Source organism: Ceratina calcarata, unplaced genomic scaffold (genome assembly GCF_001652005.2).
Source record: "Ceratina calcarata isolate Rehan_Ccalc_2016 unplaced genomic scaffold, ASM165200v1 scaffold554.2, whole genome shotgun sequence".
Taxonomy (NCBI): Eukaryota; Metazoa; Arthropoda; class Insecta; order Hymenoptera; family Apidae; genus Ceratina; species Ceratina calcarata.
Window position 1 is genome coordinate 757998 of NW_017176727.1, and position 23122 is coordinate 781119.

The 23122-nt window shown below is 38.0% G+C and overlaps 1 protein-coding gene across 12 annotated transcripts in view; it reads right to left on the minus strand.

Moving 5' to 3' along the window:
* Positions 1-242: 242 nt before the first annotated feature.
* The window catches only part of ttk (zinc finger and BTB domain-containing protein ttk), a 43281-nt gene continuing 20401 nt past the window's right edge, over positions 243-23122 (minus strand). For 8 of the 12 annotated variants that reach the window (XM_026817066.1, XM_026817069.1, XM_018031554.2 and 5 more), the window contains 3 exons: positions 5552-5829; positions 3052-3327; positions 243-1529 (listed from right to left, as the gene is read on the minus strand). In XM_026817066.1, coding sequence (XP_026672867.1) covers positions 1377-1529; positions 3052-3327; positions 5552-5829 — 707 coding nt within the window. In that variant the 3' untranslated portion in view covers positions 243-1376. Of the gene's footprint in view, positions 1530-3051; positions 3328-5551; positions 5830-9038; positions 12705-19118; positions 22760-23122 lie in introns of those variants that run through there. The other 4 variants (XM_018031556.2, XR_001916827.2, XM_018031555.2 and 1 more) reach the window with 4 other exon arrangements.

Here is a 23122-nt window from a genome sequence, read left to right on the forward strand (position 1 = left end):
CAGATATGTCAAATGTCTGTTTTATAATCTGGGACAGAAGGTTTTCGTTATTACCATATTATAGTATCAACAAGCATAAAAATAAGATGAACACAGTTCGATTTGTACCAATTATATCGTAAAGAATTAAGATTTAATAAAAAGCTACTATTAATAATCGGTATTACCAAGTTGCAGTCAAATGAAGCGACAGCCACTTTGTCGCAGCAATCAGCGACTCAAAATACCATTATTTTCTTTTCTTTGTACATATATCTACCACCTATACTTTCGCGTTTTCGTTCGCGTATCGGCGTGATTTAGATCCGCGAAACCTACCGAGATCAAAGGAACGATATCGACCAACGATAGACAATTTTAATTAGGAAAACATTATGTGTACACTCAGTTTATCCCGCTTTTTTTCGGACCGCAGCCATCCAGGCCCGTAGTATGCCACGAATCTAGAGAACATTTTATTTAAAAACAATTACGCAAAACAGAGGTTTTATAAAATCTCGATAATTATGGTTCTCCTTGGAACGAGATGACTGCCATTTCGAGAACGCTGTGATAAGACCTTTAAATTTTAGTCAAGTAAGTTTATGTGTAATCGCTTTTAAACAGAATGTTTTTTAGATCTGTATCAGGCATCGATTAGTTTCGAGACGCGCGTACGAACTGGTAAATACACTTCTCTTACCAATGCGCGACCGTTTAGAATACGAAAAAAATATATGCGGCCGCGCGTTATGACTAAACAGCTTTATAGTCCTGTTTTGAAGACTATCACTATCGTCCTGCCGACGGTCGTCATTCCAACGTACACTCTTTGTTACACTGTATCGTTTGTGTAGCAGAGACGTATCAACGATATCACGTTCGATCGCTTCAGTTCAGATTCATTCATAAGTTTCTATTAACGATACGATTGAGCATAGAACTTCGCTACAGATTTGTAAATTCTAATTTGATTTTAATTGTTTCTCAAAACCTAGTATCTTGATCGCTTATTTAATAACGTTACGATACTGTGCGAAAACTTTCCTACCAAATATTTCTATTACTCGATAACTGCACTTGAGAATTTTAACTTTTCTTATTAGACTCTGATAATTATTGGTCAAGAAATGGACATATAATATTTGTGCTATAAATCATCCTTATTTTAAAATTGATGTTTGTATAGTAGTATCGATAATATTCGATGAAATCTTTGAAAAATCAATAATATGGGTGATTTACAATTTTTGCACAGTAGCGTAGACAGAACAAAGAACGCGAGGAGATCGAACGTCAGCAGGAAGCGATATTCGCGGTGTGTCACGACGAGGAGGGCATCGTACGACGATGATATGGCACAAGTTTCCCTTTTCATCTGTCCCTTTATCCGTTCCTTAGCTGTTCATCACGGTGGATCGCCTGGAGTAGCCCCGTCTCGTCACCGTCTCACCCTGAGCCTCGCACTCCCTCTTCACCCGATCGATTATGTCCGCCACTAGCTTTTCCTCTTTTTCCCTCTGCTGTTCCCAGTCTGGCCCTTTACCGATCTGTCGGAGGCACGTTTTCACCCTTACACTCTTTCCACCGTATAAAGATCCAATGACCGAAAGAAGCAAACTCAAGCAAGCGATATCCTTTCTTCTCATCATTCTTGCATGCTTGGTGCTTTCGAATTTTTTAAGCTTTGACAGGAATGAGAAACCTTGAAACTGTTTTGTTACGAAAGGCAAGAGCGATGCGTTTAGGGGCAAGTAATAGAGGGAAATGGACGAGCTACGACGCAGGTGTTTTATAACGTGCATGACTTTAGAGTGAAACTATCTAAAGCAAGGGTGACGAACTTCTTCCTCGGGCGCCAATAAATAATAAACCTCATGTATTTAGAATAAAACATGGAATTGGGTTCTGTTTATCGCGGGTATTCGTCTGAATCCGCCGATGAGGCGAATGTATCGGAGTATTCGATGCAATCGGGCTATCTATATGAATTATATTGAAAGAAGCAGGACTGCTCGTATGTTCCGAACTACCAGGACATCCGTATGCCTCGGGCACCTTTCTGAATCTGCCCTTTAGACTCAAACCGATTACTCGAGAATCCATTGCATTAGACGGACATACAAACACTGTATCGTGACTTCTTCTGGAAAAAATACGCGCCTAATTGGCCGAATGTTTCTCCGTTTATCCTTATGTGTGTCGATTCTGGCTTACTGCCTTTTGTTAAAACGGTTGCACACTCTAATCAGGCCGACTGTTGAAGGAACGAGTAAGATAAGCCTCCCTTGTCCATGTGCCCTGTGCTATGGCAAATGAAATCTCCCGTGTTCTCTTACGTACTTACGTCGTCATAAAGATGGAGAATGAAGCTCCAATAGTTGGAAAGCGATGGGGCACGGAGTTCCATTGTATCATCCGCGGATTGAAGCCACGACCGGTGAATAGAATAGAAGCAAGAGTCGTAAATGGTTCGCAAGCCGCTAAGTTCGTCACCCCCTTAGAGCATGTACTACTGGAGGTACTTTCTCAAGCGTTAAATGCGTAGGCGAGGTAGAAATGTTTAGCTACATGCTATCAGCAGAACGAAAAAAAAAACATGTCGCTCTCTTTTTACGGGTTTATCAACACTTTCGGCACGTATAGAAAACTGCCTCCAATAGTATATAAAGTCACCGCTGGTCTAAAGTGTCGCGCAGGATTTTTAAATAATCATTTGCAATTTAATCGCACGTTGTCAGTCTGAAACTACTGGATACAAGATTCTTAAACAGAATCACGAATTATATTATATATAGTTATTTCATTTTCTCAGTTTCGTTTGAAGAGACAAGTATTTATACATCGCACCGTTGTTGTCTACGTTCTTTGAAAGAGAGGCATGCATGAAAGTGGATGTGCTAAAAGCATGGTTGAAGATCCTTTCAGGCGGACTCATCTTTATTCTCGTTGCCTCGAAAAAAAGGACAAACATGACCGATTTGATAAAAAGTCAGGCGTCTGAAAGGGTCTTAGCAAGGGACGTGAGCAAGTCTGACCAGGCGATCGTTGAGAGGGTGGTTCAAGACTTACGTCGGAAGTCTTCCGAGCCCTTTTGTTGGCCGTCTCCTCTCTGTTTTCGTCGTTCTCGTTGTCGGAGTGCCGGGAACTCAGGTGACCGATGTAACCCTTACGCGACTTGAAGTAAGCGTTACAGCTGTGACACTTAAACAGCGGTGCCGGCTGGGTGACCTGGGTGGAGACGTGTAGTTTGTACTTGTGCCTGTACCAACGGGTTCGAGACGGTAGCACCTCGCCGCACCACTTGCAGACTACGGAACCGTCGTTTTGAATGAGGTATTCCAGCAGCTTGCAAAACAACGTTTATTTGGTTTTTTCTCTCCCTCTCTCGCTCTCGCTTTCCTTTCCTTTCAACCCTCTCGCAAACAAACGACCGCTACAGTGGACCGCGTGGACGAACAGCCCAATAAAATAATTTACCCGTCTCTATGAATCTTTTTAAACGCGCTACGTTACCAAATGTCTCTTCATGAATAGCTTACAATTAGACTATCGGTTGTATAGTGGTAACATTTATTGCTAGTTTCGTCGCGCCGCAAGTAAAGGGTTCGTATCACGTAAGCCTATGTATTACGATCCAAGTTACATGCGCGATTATCAATCAATTTCCTTCTGTTAATTCATGTTGCTTGGTATGAATTAAGATCTAACTGAAATTTAGCTACAGGTTTAATGTCGTGTTTGTCCCACTAAAAACAGAGAGATGCAAGCGTTCGTGGACTGGGTTTTTTTTAAATTTTCTCTGTGTTCTTATTCTATATTGTTTTGTGGCGTGGCGGTGCGAACGGACGACGCACCGACAGAAAAGGTGTCACTCGAGATAAGCGGTGTAGTGATACAATTCACTTGCTGGTGCGCAAAATTATATAAGAAAAACGAGGTTCAGTGAACTCCGTTTTTTCTTGGAAAAGCAAACAGCGCGTTGATAAAAGAGATACGAAGGGCAAACTAATGATAAGAAATACGCGTGATGAATTGTTTTCTACAATGCGATCTGAACATTTCTGAGTGCTTTCCATTCGGTTGCCACGCGTAAATGGTGTGTTAAAATTTCAACGATACAGTTTCCAGTTTACTAGATTCATTTTTAACCCTGTTGTCAGTTCTCACGTCATCGTTAATAATTTTCTAATTTTAAAAAATTAGCAAGTCTTTTGGCAGGAAGTCGACACGGTTAGATACAAAATAGATCGAGGATCGCAACAGGGTCATTCACTTGGATAACTTAAATGGGTGGTTGAGCTTACATGAAATAGCATTTCCGGAACAATATCTTTACTGCACGCAGCAAACTTGTTTGCGTTTTTAAATGATGATTAACTGCCCACGATGATTAAGTAAATGTCACATGCAAACATTTTATTCATATAAATGAATACAATAACGACAACCTCTCGAGCGCCTTACACACTTTCCATTAAATTCGATTAGAATAAATTCGATTATAACCGAATTTTTTCTTGAACTAGAGAATTTAGTACATAACAATAACCGATTATCTTTCGCTGCTGTGCGTTCTATTAGATATTCCTGGTTCGTAATAATTAGTCTACATAATGGATGTCAATAATTGCGTCAACGACGTCTAAATATTCTCTAATCGTCTTTACATAACATTCACTAATAATTATTTAAGCGAAGGATGGACACTACACACATGGACGTATGATTCGGATTAGATTAAAAGAAATATTACTTACGTTGATTAATTACGTTCGTAATTACCGTTACTACTTTACATAAACACTGTATTATACATTCGTTCATATTATTGATAATAAATTATCATATCTCTCATAACAAAACGTAACTATTGCGTTAAATTATCATCTGCGTTCTATTAAAGTTAATATAGCGTAAAACACTATTAAATAGCTGGAATATTGGATATTTAAAGTACAACAGTATAGAATTTCATTATCTTCTTTCATTAGCTAAATGAAAATATCTTTTTGTATCACTAATTAAATTACATATTTCCTAATGTATTTCATCAATTCCGATAACACAGCAATAAAGCTTTAATTAATCATTGATCAGGTAACATTAATTCCTCTAAATGAGTTTCCCCTCATTGAAATCCGAAGCAATAAGGATCCTGAACAACTACATAGAGTTATTAACTCTATCCGGGATCCGACATACTCGGAAAGCAAAAATGTTACAGAGTTTCAAGCATTTGTGAAACTGATCAAGGCGATGCGGAAAGTCAAACATCTGGTGCACAGTCGCTTATAGGGAAAAACCGTATTTTCCCGGTTGGTCTATCAGCAAGTAGATAATCGGTGAGATACGGGTACCCGAGGATATATCAAGACTCGTGAAAGCGAGCCGAATGGAAAGCACCCTATCAAATCCGCGGTGATATGGGCTTTCTGAGCGGTCTCCTGGTGCTCTGTCCGTTTCTGTTGGTGCCGTTCCCGCGCTTCCTTCTCGTCCTTTGAACGAAACCAGGTGGCACAGCTGGTGCACTGCCCGCCGTTGCGGTATCAAAAGCAGCAGACCAACCAACCTGTTTCTTCACCTCAGGCTCCGTCTCCCCGGATTCGGATTTAGGCAGCAACAAATCACCTCGATCCTCCTCTCGATCAGTCAGGAAGTGCATACCGCTGACTACCCGTTCCGATTTGATGTACGCGTCGTTCCCGTCCTGGTTCCCCTCGTTGAACGTCTCCTCGTCGATCCTCGTCGTCGCCGCCGATGGTGCCGACGATGGGGGCGGCGGCGACGACGAGGACGACGATGTGCAGATCTCAAACGTGATGTCGCTCGGCAAACTTGGCAGCTGGTCTGGTTAGACATAGAAAGAGAAGAGGCACAGGAGTGTTAACGTTGTCCAGTTTCAAAATTAATAAAGTTTCGGTTAGATCCCTTCCTTTAAACCAAGATATGATCCAAATATTCTAACGCAAAGGATGAACGGAATTCAAAATCTTTCCGATATATCAGTGATTCTAAACTGGATTCTTATATTTGTAAAAGAATAGCTAAACAGAAAATTAGAAATATCTTTGGGTTGCATTACATGAACTGTAGATTAATATTTAAAATAGGGGATTTAAGGAAGAGGAAAATTGATCCCCTAAGGCCTAAGGATCGAAAATGTTTCATGTTGTATGTTAGATCACAATAATTCAATCTGAAACTCATTAAACATAGGTCTAGTTTCATGAAACTGTATGTTCGGTAAATATTTCTGTACAAGAAAATAAAAAATCATTTTTCAAGAGAGAACGACCGGAGCGATAATTAGTATTTCTGTGTTGCTTTAATGAAAGGTTGCGCTAATTGATACAAGAAATAAACAGTTGGATAGACTATTGCAATTGTATATCACAAAGAGTTACAAAGAATCTACAATTAGATAAAAACAAATAAAAATAATTAATAGTTAATTAGATTATTATCATTTTTATCGCCACCAGGCACCAATAATGATAGGTACTTATGTATGTACGTACAGCCGTCGGTCGACCGATGGACAACGTATGAAACGTGCAACTTGCTTTTCTTTATTGTTACCGTTAATTATATATAACCATTCTTATTTGCTTGTTTAATCGCGTTCCCGCCTCTTCCAAGAAGGCGAACGTACAATAATATATAATATATAATATAGCATTTATATATAATAAATTTTTTTCTGTATTCGCAACGTCTATATATCTTAAGAGTTCTTGCATTTTTTTCATTCTCATCTCTATTTGCAAAACCTATGATTACTTATCTAAACATTTGTATTGTCTTGCAAGAATGTGTATTCCTAACATTTAGTATTAGTATAATAATAATAATAATAGTATTATCGTGTAGAACTTCTTTCGTCTACCGAGATAAAGAGTGCTGTGCGCGATGCTTTCATAACGTTTCAGTGCAGAAGTGCCAGTACTTAGTACCATTACCGTATCGTATGCGTATGCGTACGTCGCTATGTAATTTATTGAAGCCCACTCGCGCCAGTTTTTCGTCCTTAAAAGGAATAAGTTAAAATAACAATCCAAGTGGACTTGCGTATATAAATACTATCCCCACTCTCCATTTTTATTGAACGGTCTCCTGTTCGCGATGTATTTTTCATTCATCGATAAATGGCTTAAACAGAATGGCGAGTGAAATTGTTCTTCTATATTTGTGCGTATCTTAAATTCTCTGTTGGTGAATAAAAAAGCTTTGCATTATCGGAAGCTTTACAGTATTTAAACGATGAAAATAAAATATCCGTGTAGTCGATTTTGTCCGGAATCGTGTTCAGCGCGTGGTTTTAAGTAAACCACACTAATATTATCTGGCGCTACAGCTAAATTTAAAATTAATGTAATAAACGTTAATTTACGATGATAATAATAATAATGTGATAGTAATAATAATATGTGGTATTATTAATAGAACTATTACAATAGTGATATAAAACTAAGACGCAAAAAGTAAGGTAGTCACAATGCATGGAAAGTAAAGAAAAAAAGAATAAAGTGTAACACGATCGTTTTCGATTGCTTTTTACACGCGTCATAGATGCAGGAAACATCTGTTCCCCGTTGCTTTTCAGAATCTCGTATTAATGATACAATCCGAAAATTCGCAGAATCAAATCATTTTGTCCCATACAAATCGATCGAAATTGCATACATCGCCTATTTTTACATTTACATCAAACAACAACGCGAATCGCAAAATAATTCACATAAAATAATTTATTTGAATATTTTAGAAACGACTCTACCTATCGCAGTTACATCAAATGCGATCGGTATTCCACCGGTCATTCTTTTTTTCTTTAAAAAAAATTCTTGTACGTTTCTCTCGTACACATAATAATATCGAATTTAAAATTACGCTCTCTCTACTGTAACGATTGAATTAAACGCAAGAAACAGGACTCTGTGAGAATACAAATTTTTCGGTTTACCGAAAGCAGTGAGAAACGGTGTCATTGGTTTTTTTGTCATTACACTTACGCTGCTTTATTACACGAGTAAATATATCTCTATATATATTCTTTTTTTTGCATTTTCTTTTTATATCCATTTAAATACCGACTACGAGCACGAGCTTGGTCTACGAGAGAAAAGGCTCGTCGTTCGCGTTCTCTCGAGTCACGGCAAAGAGAAATTATATATCTACGCAGGTGCACATCTCCCTTTTCGTAATATAATTCTCTTTTTATGTATATATTCTTTTAAATAGTTCTCTGACGACCACCATATTTTCATCATTATCATCATGAACACTCTTTTATACACAAAACATACGCCTACATCCACGCTAAATTTTATACTCTCACGTGTACATAACACCGATGCGGAAGACCAAAATACTGCTTTCCGTTCGGTATTCGTTCGAAACGAATTGATAGAATCGTATATATAAAAAAGGAAGATTAAAGGGAAATCATCTTGATGAAACGATCGAATTCATTGCTATTTGCCGACATATTTTGTAAATACTATTTCTAATAAATTCGTGAAACATAGCGACAGAGATATGGAAATTTGTGTGACAGATACATCTATTTCTTGCAAGTACTTAATAATGCGTTTGGTTGTTACATTATTGTTCGTTATTGTACAGATTTCTTTGTTTATTTTACGCTGCAAGATACCGAACAGGAAATTTCATAAAACGAAAATACATATGTAGTAAAATCGAAAAGGACTGTCTATGAAAGGGCATATTTAAGCATGCAAATATTAAAATTTCGTTTGCATTGTTTCTGTTCGATTCTGAGCAGACATCAGGAGAAGTGTAGGTACATTCTGTATGTGCACGCGTATGTTTACACATACGAGTAGATTCATTTTTCGTTCAACTACATATTTCTATTTGGCGGTGTCCCAACACCGAAAAAAAAAGAAACACGTGTAACAACGCATCAAATAATAAAAGATTTCTTTCAGATTTTTAAACGAACGGATGAACGAGAAAAGAATAATAATATAATATAATAATATAATATAATAATAAACCAAAGAGAAAAAAAACAAACGGTTCAGACCCGAAACTAATTTGACGGTCATTTATAATAATATATACTATGTTTGTATACATATATAACTTTCTCTATAACTTGTCTGTGCTTGCCTGTGCGTTAACTTATATACCTAACAATAATAATAACCAATTTTATCGGTGCTTGTCCATAGCTAAAAGTTAATATAATTCTTATCGAACAATAATATTAATAGAAATAATAGTAACGGTGATAATAAAAATAATATTGTTTTTTGCTGCATTAATAGTAGTGCGAGTAGTAATGGTAGTTCGATAATGATAATAGTAGTAAGAATAATTAATAAATCGATATAATAACTATAATACACTTTCCCAGAAAAACCTGTACATACATATACCAAGGCTGCTATGCAGTATAATTCGTATTCCTTCTTTCTCTCTCTTTTTCTACTTCTAGGCGCCACTTTATTAATGAAGTCTACGAGTACTATATCCCGCGCTCGTAGGAGAACCGATACAATAAACACTCTGCGATATAAATATACAATTTTCATCTCCTTCCTTTCTTTTCTTTTAACGTTTCGCTAATACATATATACTTTGCTACGCACCATTGGAATCAAACCTATTGGAAGGCTTAAAAAAGAAAAGTAAATGATAACAAAAGGAATTCTGACTACAAAACTCTGCATGTTTATTACCGATCTGATCACTTCGTATAGTTTTATATTGCTCCCAGATTTATTTAATCAATAAAAATGTATACTATATGATAAGAATAGATTGACGTGCAAAATCTATATCAAATTCGTACACATTATTTTCGTTTTTAATTGGTATCACTTTTTTCGCAATCGAGAATACATGCAGAGTTTTTTCATACAAATATAAGGAGAACTGTGGAAGCTAAGTTGGAAACTATCTAAGAGGAAGAGAATACGTGACCAACGTTCCACATGTAAAGTATCGAAATCAAAAGCCGAATTGAATGAAAAACAGTAAGAAGCAAAAAAGAACAAAAAAAAAATGAAAAGGATCACGCGCGTCAAAGCATTAACAATTGTTTTTTAAAGCTACCACGGTATAATCTAGAAGAATGATGTGTACCTTGCCAATTTCGTTACTCATATTGCTTATGTTACACTATTTACGTTCCGTAAAGAAAGAAAACGAATAATGTACAAAACATTCTTCACGCGTAAATTTTATATAATTCTCTTACCTGTGACACGTATGTCGGAAAATGCTCATATACTTATAAAGAAAAGAAAAAAGAAACATAGATCGATGAAGGCACGAGAAAGCTCGTTAGTTTCGCAGAAATCTAACATATACGTATATCTTCTTTTTGTTCGCCGATACTATTAAATTTAATTTCTCTCAAAACGTAACGAGAAAAAAAATTGGAATTCTACATGCAGACTACGCCCGCGTAAAATACTGCGACCATATTAGTAAAAAAAAACTCTTCGGTTTCGCGGATCTGATAATGACACGTCATTCTCAGCATTGTGAAACAATGGTTCTTATATATCTTGTATATACGCAAACGTAACCATCTACTATACATATTATTTGCACGAGCAAACTTAACCAACGTTTCCAAATTTATTTAATCGTGAAAGCTCTTTCTTTTCAAGTCGTCAAATTGCCTTACCCCTCCTGCTTGCTGAAACTTGACGCGGCTTACGTTTCCGTGCGTAAAAGAAAGATAAAATGTAGGACGGCCGAGCGCGAGTGAAGGAGACAGGCACACATTCGACCGGTCGCAATCATTGCGCGCTATTGCACAGTTCAAGGATCATATTATATAATACTAACATACGCTGCGGCGTAGCTCGATTAGTTACGACCGAGCGTACATCTGTTTCTTTCGACGAGGAAAGTTCCCGCGATCACTCGATGTCGTCTCGCTTAGCAGTGTTTGCATCCGATCCGTGTCACGTTGGTCTCCTCCACTGGCCGATGTATGAGAGTTGTCGAATTCGAATCGATCCCTATATTTCTCTGTTAAAAAGTCTGTATTGCTAAAAAGCACGTATTCATTCGTAGCATCTGGTCAAACTCTTCGGAACGCTAAATTCCCAATCCAATTAAGCAGACCACTACTACAAATATTTATTTCGCCGAAGACACATGCATAGTTCGATTTAGGATTCGGCTCGAATTCGACTATTTCTCGTGCGCCATCATTGCTTTCCTCGAAACGGACAACACTCGATAGACTATCAAATCGACCGCGCGCGCGAGAAGTACGATCGCATTTTTAATACAACGAAGGGTTGATCATCGCGGGGGTGAGACGGGCTATCCGATCGGTCCGCGACACACTGATTTCATAGATGCGTCTTCCCGACCGGGGACACATGTTTATCTTCATCGACATCTCCCCGTACGACCACGGTTCAAACGACGCACACGAAAAAGATTCGACTCACACCTGTCTTCAAATATAATTGCATTGCAAGAGAAAGTAATTTATTCCATATACGAGATACTACGTAGCATGTGTATACTAAGTCAGAACCAATGTCACATTTTCTAAAAAAGAATCCATCATTTGCAGATGGTATCTTCAAGTAAATTCCTTGCGTAAGTTCTATCGAACAAAATCAATGGAATTTCGAATCGGTACGTCCGACGGAAGTGTTTATTATGAAGTCATTTATGTCCTATATAAGATTGATTAAAACGATGACTCAAAATCTTTCTTGGCGTGCGCCGTTTCGATTCTTGTTCCGAACGATTGGTGCGACGGGTGACTAGACTAGGACGATGCTGAGAAAACGACAGAAAACGAAGGAAAGAAAAATGTCTCTCTCAAACACGCTTCCGTTTGAACACGGATAGCATTCTCGAGGCAGCTGCATGGTGCCTCAGCGTCGTCCTCGAGATCGTGCCCCTTTGGACGCCGCTGGTCGCGAGCGTTCCGCTACGGCCGGCGTTGCTGTTCTGCTCCGCTTGTACGGAGGGGCCGGTTCTCCGTCCTGGACCGATCGCCACCCCACCTCGCCCTCGCGTCGCCCGCTAAGGCGAGAGAAAAAAACCGAACGGGACCACGCAGTCTTTCGGCATGAAACAGTCATGCACGGTTTTCATGTGGTTCTTCATCTTGTCCGGCCTGGAGAATTCTTTGCCGCAGACCGGACACGGGAATACCTTCCTCTGGTGGCCCTCGTGATAGAGGAACGCGTGCCGTTGGAAGCTGTACTTGTTCTTAAACGTCTTCTGGATATCGAGTTTCGCGCACTCAGTGCATTGGTAAACACCCTCAGAGATCGAGGCGTAGCGAAAGAGATTCAAGCCGCGTACGGACATCTCTGTCAGCTGTTCCGCGGGATCCTGGGAGTGAGAGGTCGCGCGACGTCTCATACGTCTCTTCGGTACTTGGCGACCAGACGGAGCGGACATCGTCCCGACTTGACCGCTCGTCGACGACGAGTTGGTCGTTGGCGCCGGGCTACTGCTAGTACTTCCACCGCTGTTTTGAGAGTTGTTTCTACCGGTTGCCGGCGACGCCGACGAACTTCTTGTCGACGTCGTGGTCGTCGTCGTTCCGGAACTGGACGCCGTACTAGAGGTCGAGCTTGTGGTCGTGGTTAACGAGGTGGTGTTCGTCGATCTCGCGTTCGACGCCTCTGTGCCCGATGAACTAGCATTTCGTCCTTTTTCTTTCCACGTTTCGCCGTCCGTTTTCGAGTTTCCCGATGAAAATTCTGCGAAAAGATTCCAGTTAATAAAGTGTTGAGCTTGAGATTCGTTATTTACATCGTTACGACAATCAGAATTATGTATATATAAAAATCTTCATACAGTGTTGATTTTACTCAAGTTCGGTCTATGCTAAAGGCTGTGTACTTAAATCGCATGCAAATTCAAACTAAAAACAAATACTCGACGCTATCGATATCGACGTTACTATGTTTATTTGTTGTACTTCAATGCGTGCAATGAAAATATTATAGAGCTACCGCGAATCATGAAGGTAATTTACGACTCGGTATAAAATCAAGCGATTGTACATAAATGATTCACTACAAGTCAAAAATGAATCTGAATAAGATACCTGAAAATAATATATGTGTAGCATATAAAAATAATATGTAACAATATAATACCATGTGATAAAATAAATACATCATTTTCTACTTAATAAGATGCGAAGGAACGATATGAAGTAAAGGAGCAGGAAATTAAGGAATTGACGACAGATCTGTATCTTGTTTAACATTTCGAGAATGAGGTCCATCGTGTGATAAGAAAAATATTTGGCCACAAAGATTAAAAATTGCAATTTGAAATTCGTTTACGATGGCCGTATAATAACTCGGCTATCGACGAAGTGAACCGACATTGCTTTTTATGTAAGTTAACGAGATGAGTAATTCTGGTGCACGTTGCAAGGTGCATTGGAAACTTTCCAAGTTCTTCGGTCGACTTCGCGGAGAAGATAAATAAATGCAATATCGTACAGTCGTGTACCGGATCTGTCGTGCAACAGTTTCAATGTTGTACGTACTTTATACACGGGACTCGTATCGTTGCGAGAAACGACGTTGACGTCGTGGTCGGTTTTAAAAATAATTCAATAAATCACACTTTTTACTCCACGATCCCGCGATTCGCTTAGCCTGTGTAACAGTTTCGTTATATGAATACGCAACGGAAACGAGACACAGTAGAAATTTTATGTAACCGATAAAGCGACTCTATCGGTTACACGATTACATGCAACGTCGTTGTTGCGAATCGCTCTTCGCAACGATAACGATAGTGATATCGGAGGTATATACTAAAAAAAAATAAATAAACCGAGATGTAACATCTAAAGGGCTTGTAAAAATCAAAAGTTGAAATGCAACGAACAAACCATGTACATATATATATTTATCTTTTTTTCTTGTTCTCCAAATGTTTCACTTTGTTTCTGGACAGTAAAAATAGTAAACCAACAATACGCGTACGCAACATGCAAAACAAAAGTACATAAAAAATAATAAATCGCTGACTTCCTGTCGCAATTGGCTTGTTGAGTACCTGGACACGTACATTGGTTTTCTCTTTTATTTTAAATGTCGCCGACACGCGATCCTATTCGATTGAGTTCATTTATTTTTCATTTGCCAGCATTCCTTATGTACTCGAGCAAGCCTTAGCGAAGGAATCTTATTACCTAAGAAGCGCCCGGTCGGTCTTGACGATCGTCTCTCGTCGATCACGATACTATGAGAAATTCAACGAGCTTTTAACTACGGTCACTACTAACGCGTGTTTCAACGAGAAAATTCTCCAGATGACGAGGAAGGGAACGACCGCACAATCGACCGACGAGACGCATCCACGATTCGCTAAAACAAAACTAAATAAAAGTAATTTTTGGCTAAGAGTAACGGTGCTTCGTGGTGAGTGCGGGAATTCTCGAATTTGGTGTGTGTACGTGTGGATATTGTATATGTATATCGAAGGGAAATACTACACACGGGGAGCGATGCGATCTTTGTTTCAAATGACTAACGAGAAAAAATCTCTACGTAAGAACACGGTTGTGGAACGTAGTAAAAAGAAGAAGAAAGAGAATTAGAAATCGAAAAATTCCTTTTTAAACGTATAAAAAAGGAGCAGTTGATGAGAAACAATATTTGCGGACAACGTGTGAATTGATCACGTGTGACAAATCCTTCGTTTCGAAGCAACTTATGGCACTTTGATGACGATTCGTACGTTTTTGAAAATTATTCTCGAACTGCGTCGGGGGATGAGACGAGGATTCGCGTGTGAACGATTCACAATCGCGAATCACTCTGCTCGCTCTCACCATTCGTGTTCCACATACGTGCGAACAATAAAAACGCATGTATATAATAATAACGGAAATATAACGAAGAACGCAACGAAAATAAGTAAAATTAAAAATTCTACGATCTGTTTGTGTGTAAACTGCGCTGTTAGTCGGTTTGGTAATTACCTTCTTTCTCGTGTTTCAATTAGTCCGCTACTTTCCTCGACAAGCATGTATATACGTATATATTAAAGGACAATCCAGGCCACTAATTTCTAATCGATTTTTCGTTACAACGCACAAATCGTGCGACATTCGTGTCGCTCTCTGTTCACTGTTTTTTCTTTTTCTTAAACGCGAGTTTCCGCTGACAAAATGTTTCAGCATTAGAATATGCTTCAAATTAATCACTTTTTTGCTTCGTAACTTTCCAAAGCGCGAAATATGATTGTTGAATTATAAAAATGGAGGAGAGACGACGTGGGATAACGTCGGCTATGTAAAAAAAATTGTAACAAAAAAAAAGATTGCAGGATACGCATAAGATTGAAAGTGACATAACAGCTGAAATTTACTAAAGTGTTATTGCAGTTAATGGATTAAGCTTCGTGTACAAGAAACTTGTTTGGATTTCGCGCTGATAGAAGTGAGAACTCGGTCTTTCACGCAACTGTTATCACAACGAGAAACAATTTGATCGGCTTCCACAGACATATCAAACAATAAAACGACACAGGGTTTCGAAAAGAAAAGAAAAAGAAGCGGTTGAACATCGAGGTTTCATCTTCTTTTTCATTCATCGACACATTTTGTTTCTCATTCGACGCTAATCTTGTACGTAGAATACATTAAACGATTTTTCGAGATGCGCTTCAAACGTGCTTTACCGAAGAGCTTCTTCGTCGTACAATAATCCTACCTTCTTCGTTCATTCCTCATCAATTCTCAGTACAGATTGTTAAAACTCACTCGTTTTCATTGCTGTCAGCGGATCTCGTAAAATCGATCAGACACGCAAGATTAAAATTGTCCATTCCTTTTTGAAAATAAAAATGCGAGTATGCATTGCACGCGCGTTAAACACTGGATACGTGAATGTATGAGACAAAAAAGTCGGTACAACGAGACTTAAAAATTCTTCGGTTACAATCTATTGAACACCGTTCATTTTATTATCGATAGTCATAATCAAACAATCAGTGCATATAAAATATACTAAGTCTACCCAGCGTCAGAAAAGACTCATCTTCTCTAAAAAGTTCCCTATAAAATTTCATCTTGTTTCATCATCATCATCATCATCATCATCATCATTTGTTTTTTTTTCTCTTGTTTCTTTATTTACTCTTTTACGCATCATTTCACGACAAGGTCTCACTTATTTGGCACTAGATTGCGATCATCAGGCGCGCTTTTCATTTTTTCTTTAAAAAAGGGATTATACACACGCGCGAGTGCGCGCCTACGATCGCGGGCTTCGATAACAATTTATTATTATTACCTCTTATTATTCTTTTTTTTTTTTACTTTTTTTTCTCTTCATCGTTATTTATGTCGCTTAAAAAGGCACCAAATCGGGGATTACACCGCTACATATTATTGGATCCCACTGAAGTACGTTAATTCAACGTATAATATATAAAGTTAAAATTCAACCACATATCTCATATGCCTTAATTTCTTCTTATTCTTATTCTTCAGTATTATTTTTTTTTCACTCTCATTTTTTCTGACGCATGATTTCAAAAACTGCAACGACGTTAATAGGTATTATCAACTAGCGCTAAAATATATTCCATATAACTTTTGTTTATATATATAATATATAATAATAATGATAATAATAATCGTAATAATAATATTAATAATAATCGCAATAATAATATTAATAATAATCATCGCAATAATAATATGTATGTATATATATATATATATATATATATATATGTATCATCTTTACGCCATTCGCGTATTTTGCATATGTGTCTCTCTCTGTATACGTGTCTGTGTACATATTCGTGTAATTTATTTGCGATAATAAACTATGATTCTTTTCTTTTTTAATATATATATATATATGTTTATGTATATATATTTATATTTAATATATATATATTAAAATCTATCCAATAGTACAGTCTGCTTTTTAAGCCTCGTAATTTATCTCTCTCTCTCTCTCTCTCTCTCTCTCTCGCTCGCTCTTTCTCTCTTTCTCCCTCTCTTTCTCTCTGGTTCCTCTTTCACAGTGGTCTCTTGCAAGAGCGGCTGTTGCCAATAATAACACGTGAAAAGAAATCTTAGAATAATCGATATTGACTGGTTGATTCCTCCGCGACGAAGCGAAGGCACGAATTAAAAAGAAACGAGAATCGATGGCGCATGACGTCGCTGTTGCAAGAGGCACATGATAAATATAATATAATAATCTATAAGTAAAATTTTTCTTGCTTTCCATATTCTTTCCCCGATAACCCACCCGCAATACGTCCGTAGACTTATAAATTAATTAAAATATATGTGTAACACGAACTCATTAACGAGACCTTTGCGATCCTAACCGCGATTAGCGTGAGAAATTCGCCTGTGCTTGGAGTATAGAGAATTCACCTAAAAATAGGGGCAAGACAGTTGCAGATTTTACGGTGAAAATTTTAACTCGACTAATTGTTTTCCTTCCAATAACGATATCAGTCGAAACAAGTTTTGTTTCTAACGTGGCTCAGAACACGCAACGCGTAATGCAAGTACGAGACATCTCGTTACGTACGATTCCTCGTGTAACACTTCAACGTGTCTTCATCTTTCTTTTTTATCTTTCTCGCTATGAACACTTTTTACAATAATTTGAACACTAATTTTGTACGAACATAAGGATCATTACATCCTTAATCTTTAAGAAACGCCTCTTACTCCGCGAACCTCTACTAACTTTTACTGATTGGCAACATGAATTTCCATATTTTTACAACCTTAACTCTAAAAGTTTAACAACGATTTAGAAGGCAACGAACGTGATAGTACGATAAAAATTTCGTAGCAATCTCCAAGATGGGTTACTAAATTTCAACAAGTTTTACGTTAGGTATCAGTTTACCCTGATCACGAGCCTTAAGATACCATAAAAGGAATTCGATGTAAGCAGAGATGTCGGCTCGGCTCGTATACGTGTCCATCGCAATTGATTCAAAGTTTTTATTTCCCTTCATTTTTCGCAGCTGCCAAATTTGCTCTGCAACTGTCTTTCTTAAACTTTAACGATGTATAAAAACATTTACGTATCTTTGCTTGTACGACGACGACAACGACGACGACGACAAATAAGATATTTAACAGAAAAATATATTATGCGAGAAATAAAATTTAAAGAAAAAACAAACGCGTATTAGTCAACAAGGATCGACTTACCAACAGTTTTACATCTTCCGAGAGCGATTTCTCACGTAAAAGTCGACTAGGGTAAACTAACACTTCTTTTCTTACGGACGAATAAAACTGGATTTATCAAACGAGCTACTACGAAAAGCCTCCGATTAAGAAAGAAAAGAAATCATTTCTGACTATTATCGTCTTGGCCTAACATCTGACGACAACCGAAAAATATGTGAAATAGATTGGTCATCAATTTAACACCCTATTAATTCGACAGACTCATCCATTAAAATTTGGCAATTGATTTCGTCTTAGGCGATCCGAGAGCTACGTTCTGCGTACTTTCCACTTTCATATCGACACCGCTTTGTTACGTATCCAAAAAATCTTCCTTTTTGCCTGCCATCTAAAATTGAGTTAGTCTTAGCCTCTCAGTGATTATCAAATGTGAGTGTATTTTTAATTATTATTCTGTTTCCTCTTTACTTTAAAACGATATATAAGCTGTTTAGCCGCTGCCTCTTTGCACTTATTTTTTTTTAATATATATATTTATACGTATCAACTATATCAGTTTACACCCTCCGCTTCCAATATTTTTTCTTTTTTTTTTATTTCTGGACGGGCTTCGAATTAACCCATCGCGAACACAATGATTTCTCCAAGACCGGCCAGCTGCCGCTTCTCTTGCTTAGAATTTGTCCTTCGAGTTAAAAGAAGAAAATAAAAGAAAGAAGACACCTTTTTCCCGCCGAAAATTATCCACCGTAACGAAACGGTGGATACTCTTTGGTCCATGAGAGTTTCAAAATTTTGACGATAATTGACCTGAGAGCGTATCAATTTGCGAGTCAGCGGCACGGTCCATCACGATCAAAAATACTAACTAAAGCTTCCTTTAATTTCTCTCTTTCTCTCCTCGCCCCTCTCTCTTTTCCTATCGCTTTCTTATTACTTTGTTTCTCTTCATCTACTCCTATAAACATTGCTGCCTGCCTAACTAATATTGTATCCCTCTATCGTCCTAAAAGTACGCGTAATCGTGTCCGGAGACGACCGATCGCGTCTTTCGGTTTCTGTCTCCGTAATTCTTATGACTAAAACTTTTATTTTTTATCTTTGCAACACGCTAGATATCTCTTGAAATAACGAACGAACAACACTGGTCAATCGTGGGCGATCGAACACGAGATCGCGTAATAAACAAATCACGCTTCGTGCCTTCTCTTTGTTTCCCTGCCCCATCTCCTCCCTATCTTTTCTCTCTTCGTCTCGAAATCCCATTTAATTAAAATAACAACGAAGGTCTCCGTTATGTTTACAATTAATTAATAGTAGCAGTGATAATATTTATAATTATTATTATATAGCCTCTAGTCGTCTAATGTCTATGCCCAACTAGTGAAAAAATTTGTATATAAATCGTTTTCGCGTCCTCTCCGATTCACACGTGCTCGTTCATATAATCCTAAACAATCGATCTATGAACGAAAGTCCGACTAGAGAGGATTCGACAAAGTGTAAAGTGCAAAATATAGTAAGCTACGATCATATTTTTAGTGCTGTCTTTCGCGACTAAGCCTATATACCATCACTGTAGCCGTATCCCTTTTGAACAGCAATCGAACCGCTCGAGTACATTATTAATTATGTTTTACGTACGTGCAGACTATAATCTTGTAGACTGAAAGAGAAATTTTTCAAAGAACTTTGAATAAAATACATAAAAAGAATATGTATATCATAGGTTCTATAAAACTCGTAACAAGCAAGACAAGGATATATTTTTAACAACGATAAAATTTCTATGACCCTGGACACGCACATCCTTGTCTCACGTTATTTAGAATTTAACATTTACAAATAAGGGAATCTATGATTTAACGATCAGCTTTAGTCGCGATCACGAATTTACGAATAACAGATTCGAAAATCGTTAATATATAATTATATAATCTTATTAGTCCCACGATTCCTCTTCAAGTCGAACAGGAAATAAATGAACGGATATTTACTATTTGCGTGGGTAACGATTAAAATTCTTTTTCCGTTCTAAAAAATAATATATATTATATAGTATACTGATTATATAGAATATATAGCAGTAAAACTGTCACCAGTTGTACTGGGCTCTCTAAGCACAAATGCTTTTTCTTTTTCTTTCTTGTTCAATCGAGTACGGTACAGTACGATATGGCGTTAAGTTACTACTAAAGTGCCTTCAGTCTATCCAATGTCAGTACTATCTTGTATTTGGTGTCGTTAAAACCGTCCCTCTGCAGTCTTTCAAGAATTGCATGCCCCGTTCCGTTAATATCCCCATTTAACTATCTTCCGTTCTTCCCTCTTGCCCTAACCGTGGACTCCTTTTCTCTCCACCTTGGCTCCCTATTACGCTACTATATAACTCCGAATCAGGCTCGGCAGCTTGACAACAGCTTCAACGGCTCAACAACATGGCGAACGGTCATCGTACATATATATTGCATTTACTCAGTCTACTGTGGTTCCCTTATTTATATCGTGTGTGCATGTATCCGACGTTTAAACTTCGATAAACGTACTTATTTATGTATATTTTCGATGCTACATGCGACACCGTTTGATTCTCTCCGTAATATAACAGTCACATAATAGTAAATATACTCTTTGTTGATTTGGACTCACGTTTCTTTTGCAATTATTACTTTGCTTTCTTGTTTCATTTTTATTATTTTTGTTCATTTTAACTGATCCCCGTCGTCGTAGAACTACGTTGAGACGACTAAACGAGTAACACCGGTTCAAACGTATATGTATAAACTCTTTGTATGCGCGTATCTTTCTCTTACGTTCGCTTTCTTTTTTCTTCTTCCGTTTGTTTAATATTCACGACTTCCCTTGAAGAGAAAGGACGCGGTAAAGCTCGTTTTGTTTTGTAACTTAATGCCCATTACGCGTTTCACGCGTATAAATTCAAATAATTTTCTTTTTGTCGAGAAAGGAAACTTTCGGTTTGCGAAACGGTCGGGGATGTACATGTACACACCACCTCCATTTCGTTCGAAAGTTCACACTTTCGAACGAAACAAGAGAAAACTAGTAGCTATCCGATATAATAATTACGAGTTAATTGATTCAATTTTAAAAGAAATTCATAGCTCGAATGATCAGAGGTACTGTGTTCTATTTGTATTTGATTTTACTAGCTGCTACGATTATTATCATACGTATATTAAAATTTCCGTTTTTTCTTGTTACTGTTGAATGTTGATCCATGAAAACGGGGAAATCTATTTGAGCTGCAGCAAACGCATGGTCCGCCATTGAATTTTCCCCGCGTCCATGAAAATATCTTTAGATTCAGCTTCTCGTTAATCGTCTGTTGTTTATTAAATTGTAAAAAGATTTCGCCTAACAACTACCTACGGTATCAAGGATGATAAAGTATTTAAAACTTGTACATTTGATTGACTACGTCCGTAATGGTCCTTTCTTAATTCGTTTCCGCTAGCTTAAATTATAACTTTATCGTCAGTGTGACAATCTATTTACTACTTGTTCTCTCTTTGTTCGTTCGAAACATTATTTCCTTTTTACAGCCGCACAGATTTATTCGGAAAGCCACTGTGACGCATATGCTCGCATCTCTTCTGAGCTTCTCACACAATATTTTTATTTTTTCTGTGTCGTTATCCCTTTCTTGTGCAACGTTCCCCGACTCTTACCTGCGACGACAACAGTCAATCAAGTATTTTTGTCGACTACTTAGTAATCGATGACTGCACGACGATGGTAACAGCGATTCGTAATTTCATCGTCAACAGAGCTGTTAATTCATGAGATACTTGTATCAATGAGATAATTGAGGATCTCAATTCAAGAATTGATTCTCTTTTTTATCACTTTTGTCGAACGTGACTGCCGAAAACAATGCTATCGTAATCGAGGTTCTCGACCGCCCCATTTATTCGTGTATCTTCTTATAACTGATTGGAATTATTAGTTTCAATTCTCAATAGACAGAACGAAGGGAAAGGGCCAGGGAGCGTAGCCTGAAAAAAGATGATACACCGGCAGCGGTCTACCGCTGCTGGCCCATGCTACTGCTGCCACTGCTGCTAAGGCTCATATGCGGCTTAAGGCTATGTATGATCTTAACGTGGGCAACCATATTATCTTTCCGCGTGAACTCCTTGAAACAAACCGGGCAAGCATAGTACTTGACATTAGGCTTGTGTGAGGTGACGTAGTGCCGGCAGAAATTGCTGATGTGTGTGTAGGTACGATGGCACACGGTGCATCGGTACACGTCGCCCTCTTTCACGCAGAAGTCCCGTACCGAACCCTCCGTTCTTTCATTCTCGACTTTAAACGATCCCTCGAAGTCGCTCTGACTGATCTCCGACTCACCGACCGCGACCAGATTGAATATGGCACTGCTCAAATTGTCTTTCGACACTTTCTGCTCCGATTCGGAATCGGAGTATTGCTGCGAGTCCTCCATTGACCCGGTTGTACCCGCCGTTGACGTTTTCCCCTGTAGAGACGACGCGCTGTATTCTTTGCGAAAGCATCGCTCGAAGTTGATGCGAATGTGAGTCGGTGACTGCGAGCCACCGCCACTCGACGTCTCCTCCAAGTCTGAAACGAAGAAAGCTCACTCCTTTAAACAATTCTCGACTGTCTACCATCGTTTTATCGTATATGTCTATATTGCAAGAATATACAGCGAGAATTAGAAATAAGTGTACAGCCTTCAAGCACGAAATTTAGTAAGCATAAATCATTTGACTTTACGAATTTCGTTTTCGTAAGATGTATACTTATTTTTCGCTCTTACTGTACAAGGTATGATTGAAAAGCTCGCAGTTCTTATCTACCTTATCTAGTCTTCAAACGGATTCACGCAACAATTTCTTTCATGAAAGTCAATAGTTACTAAAGTAACTAGTCGAAAAGTAATTAGTCAAGTAACTAATCAAGCCGAAACAACTTTTCAATCTA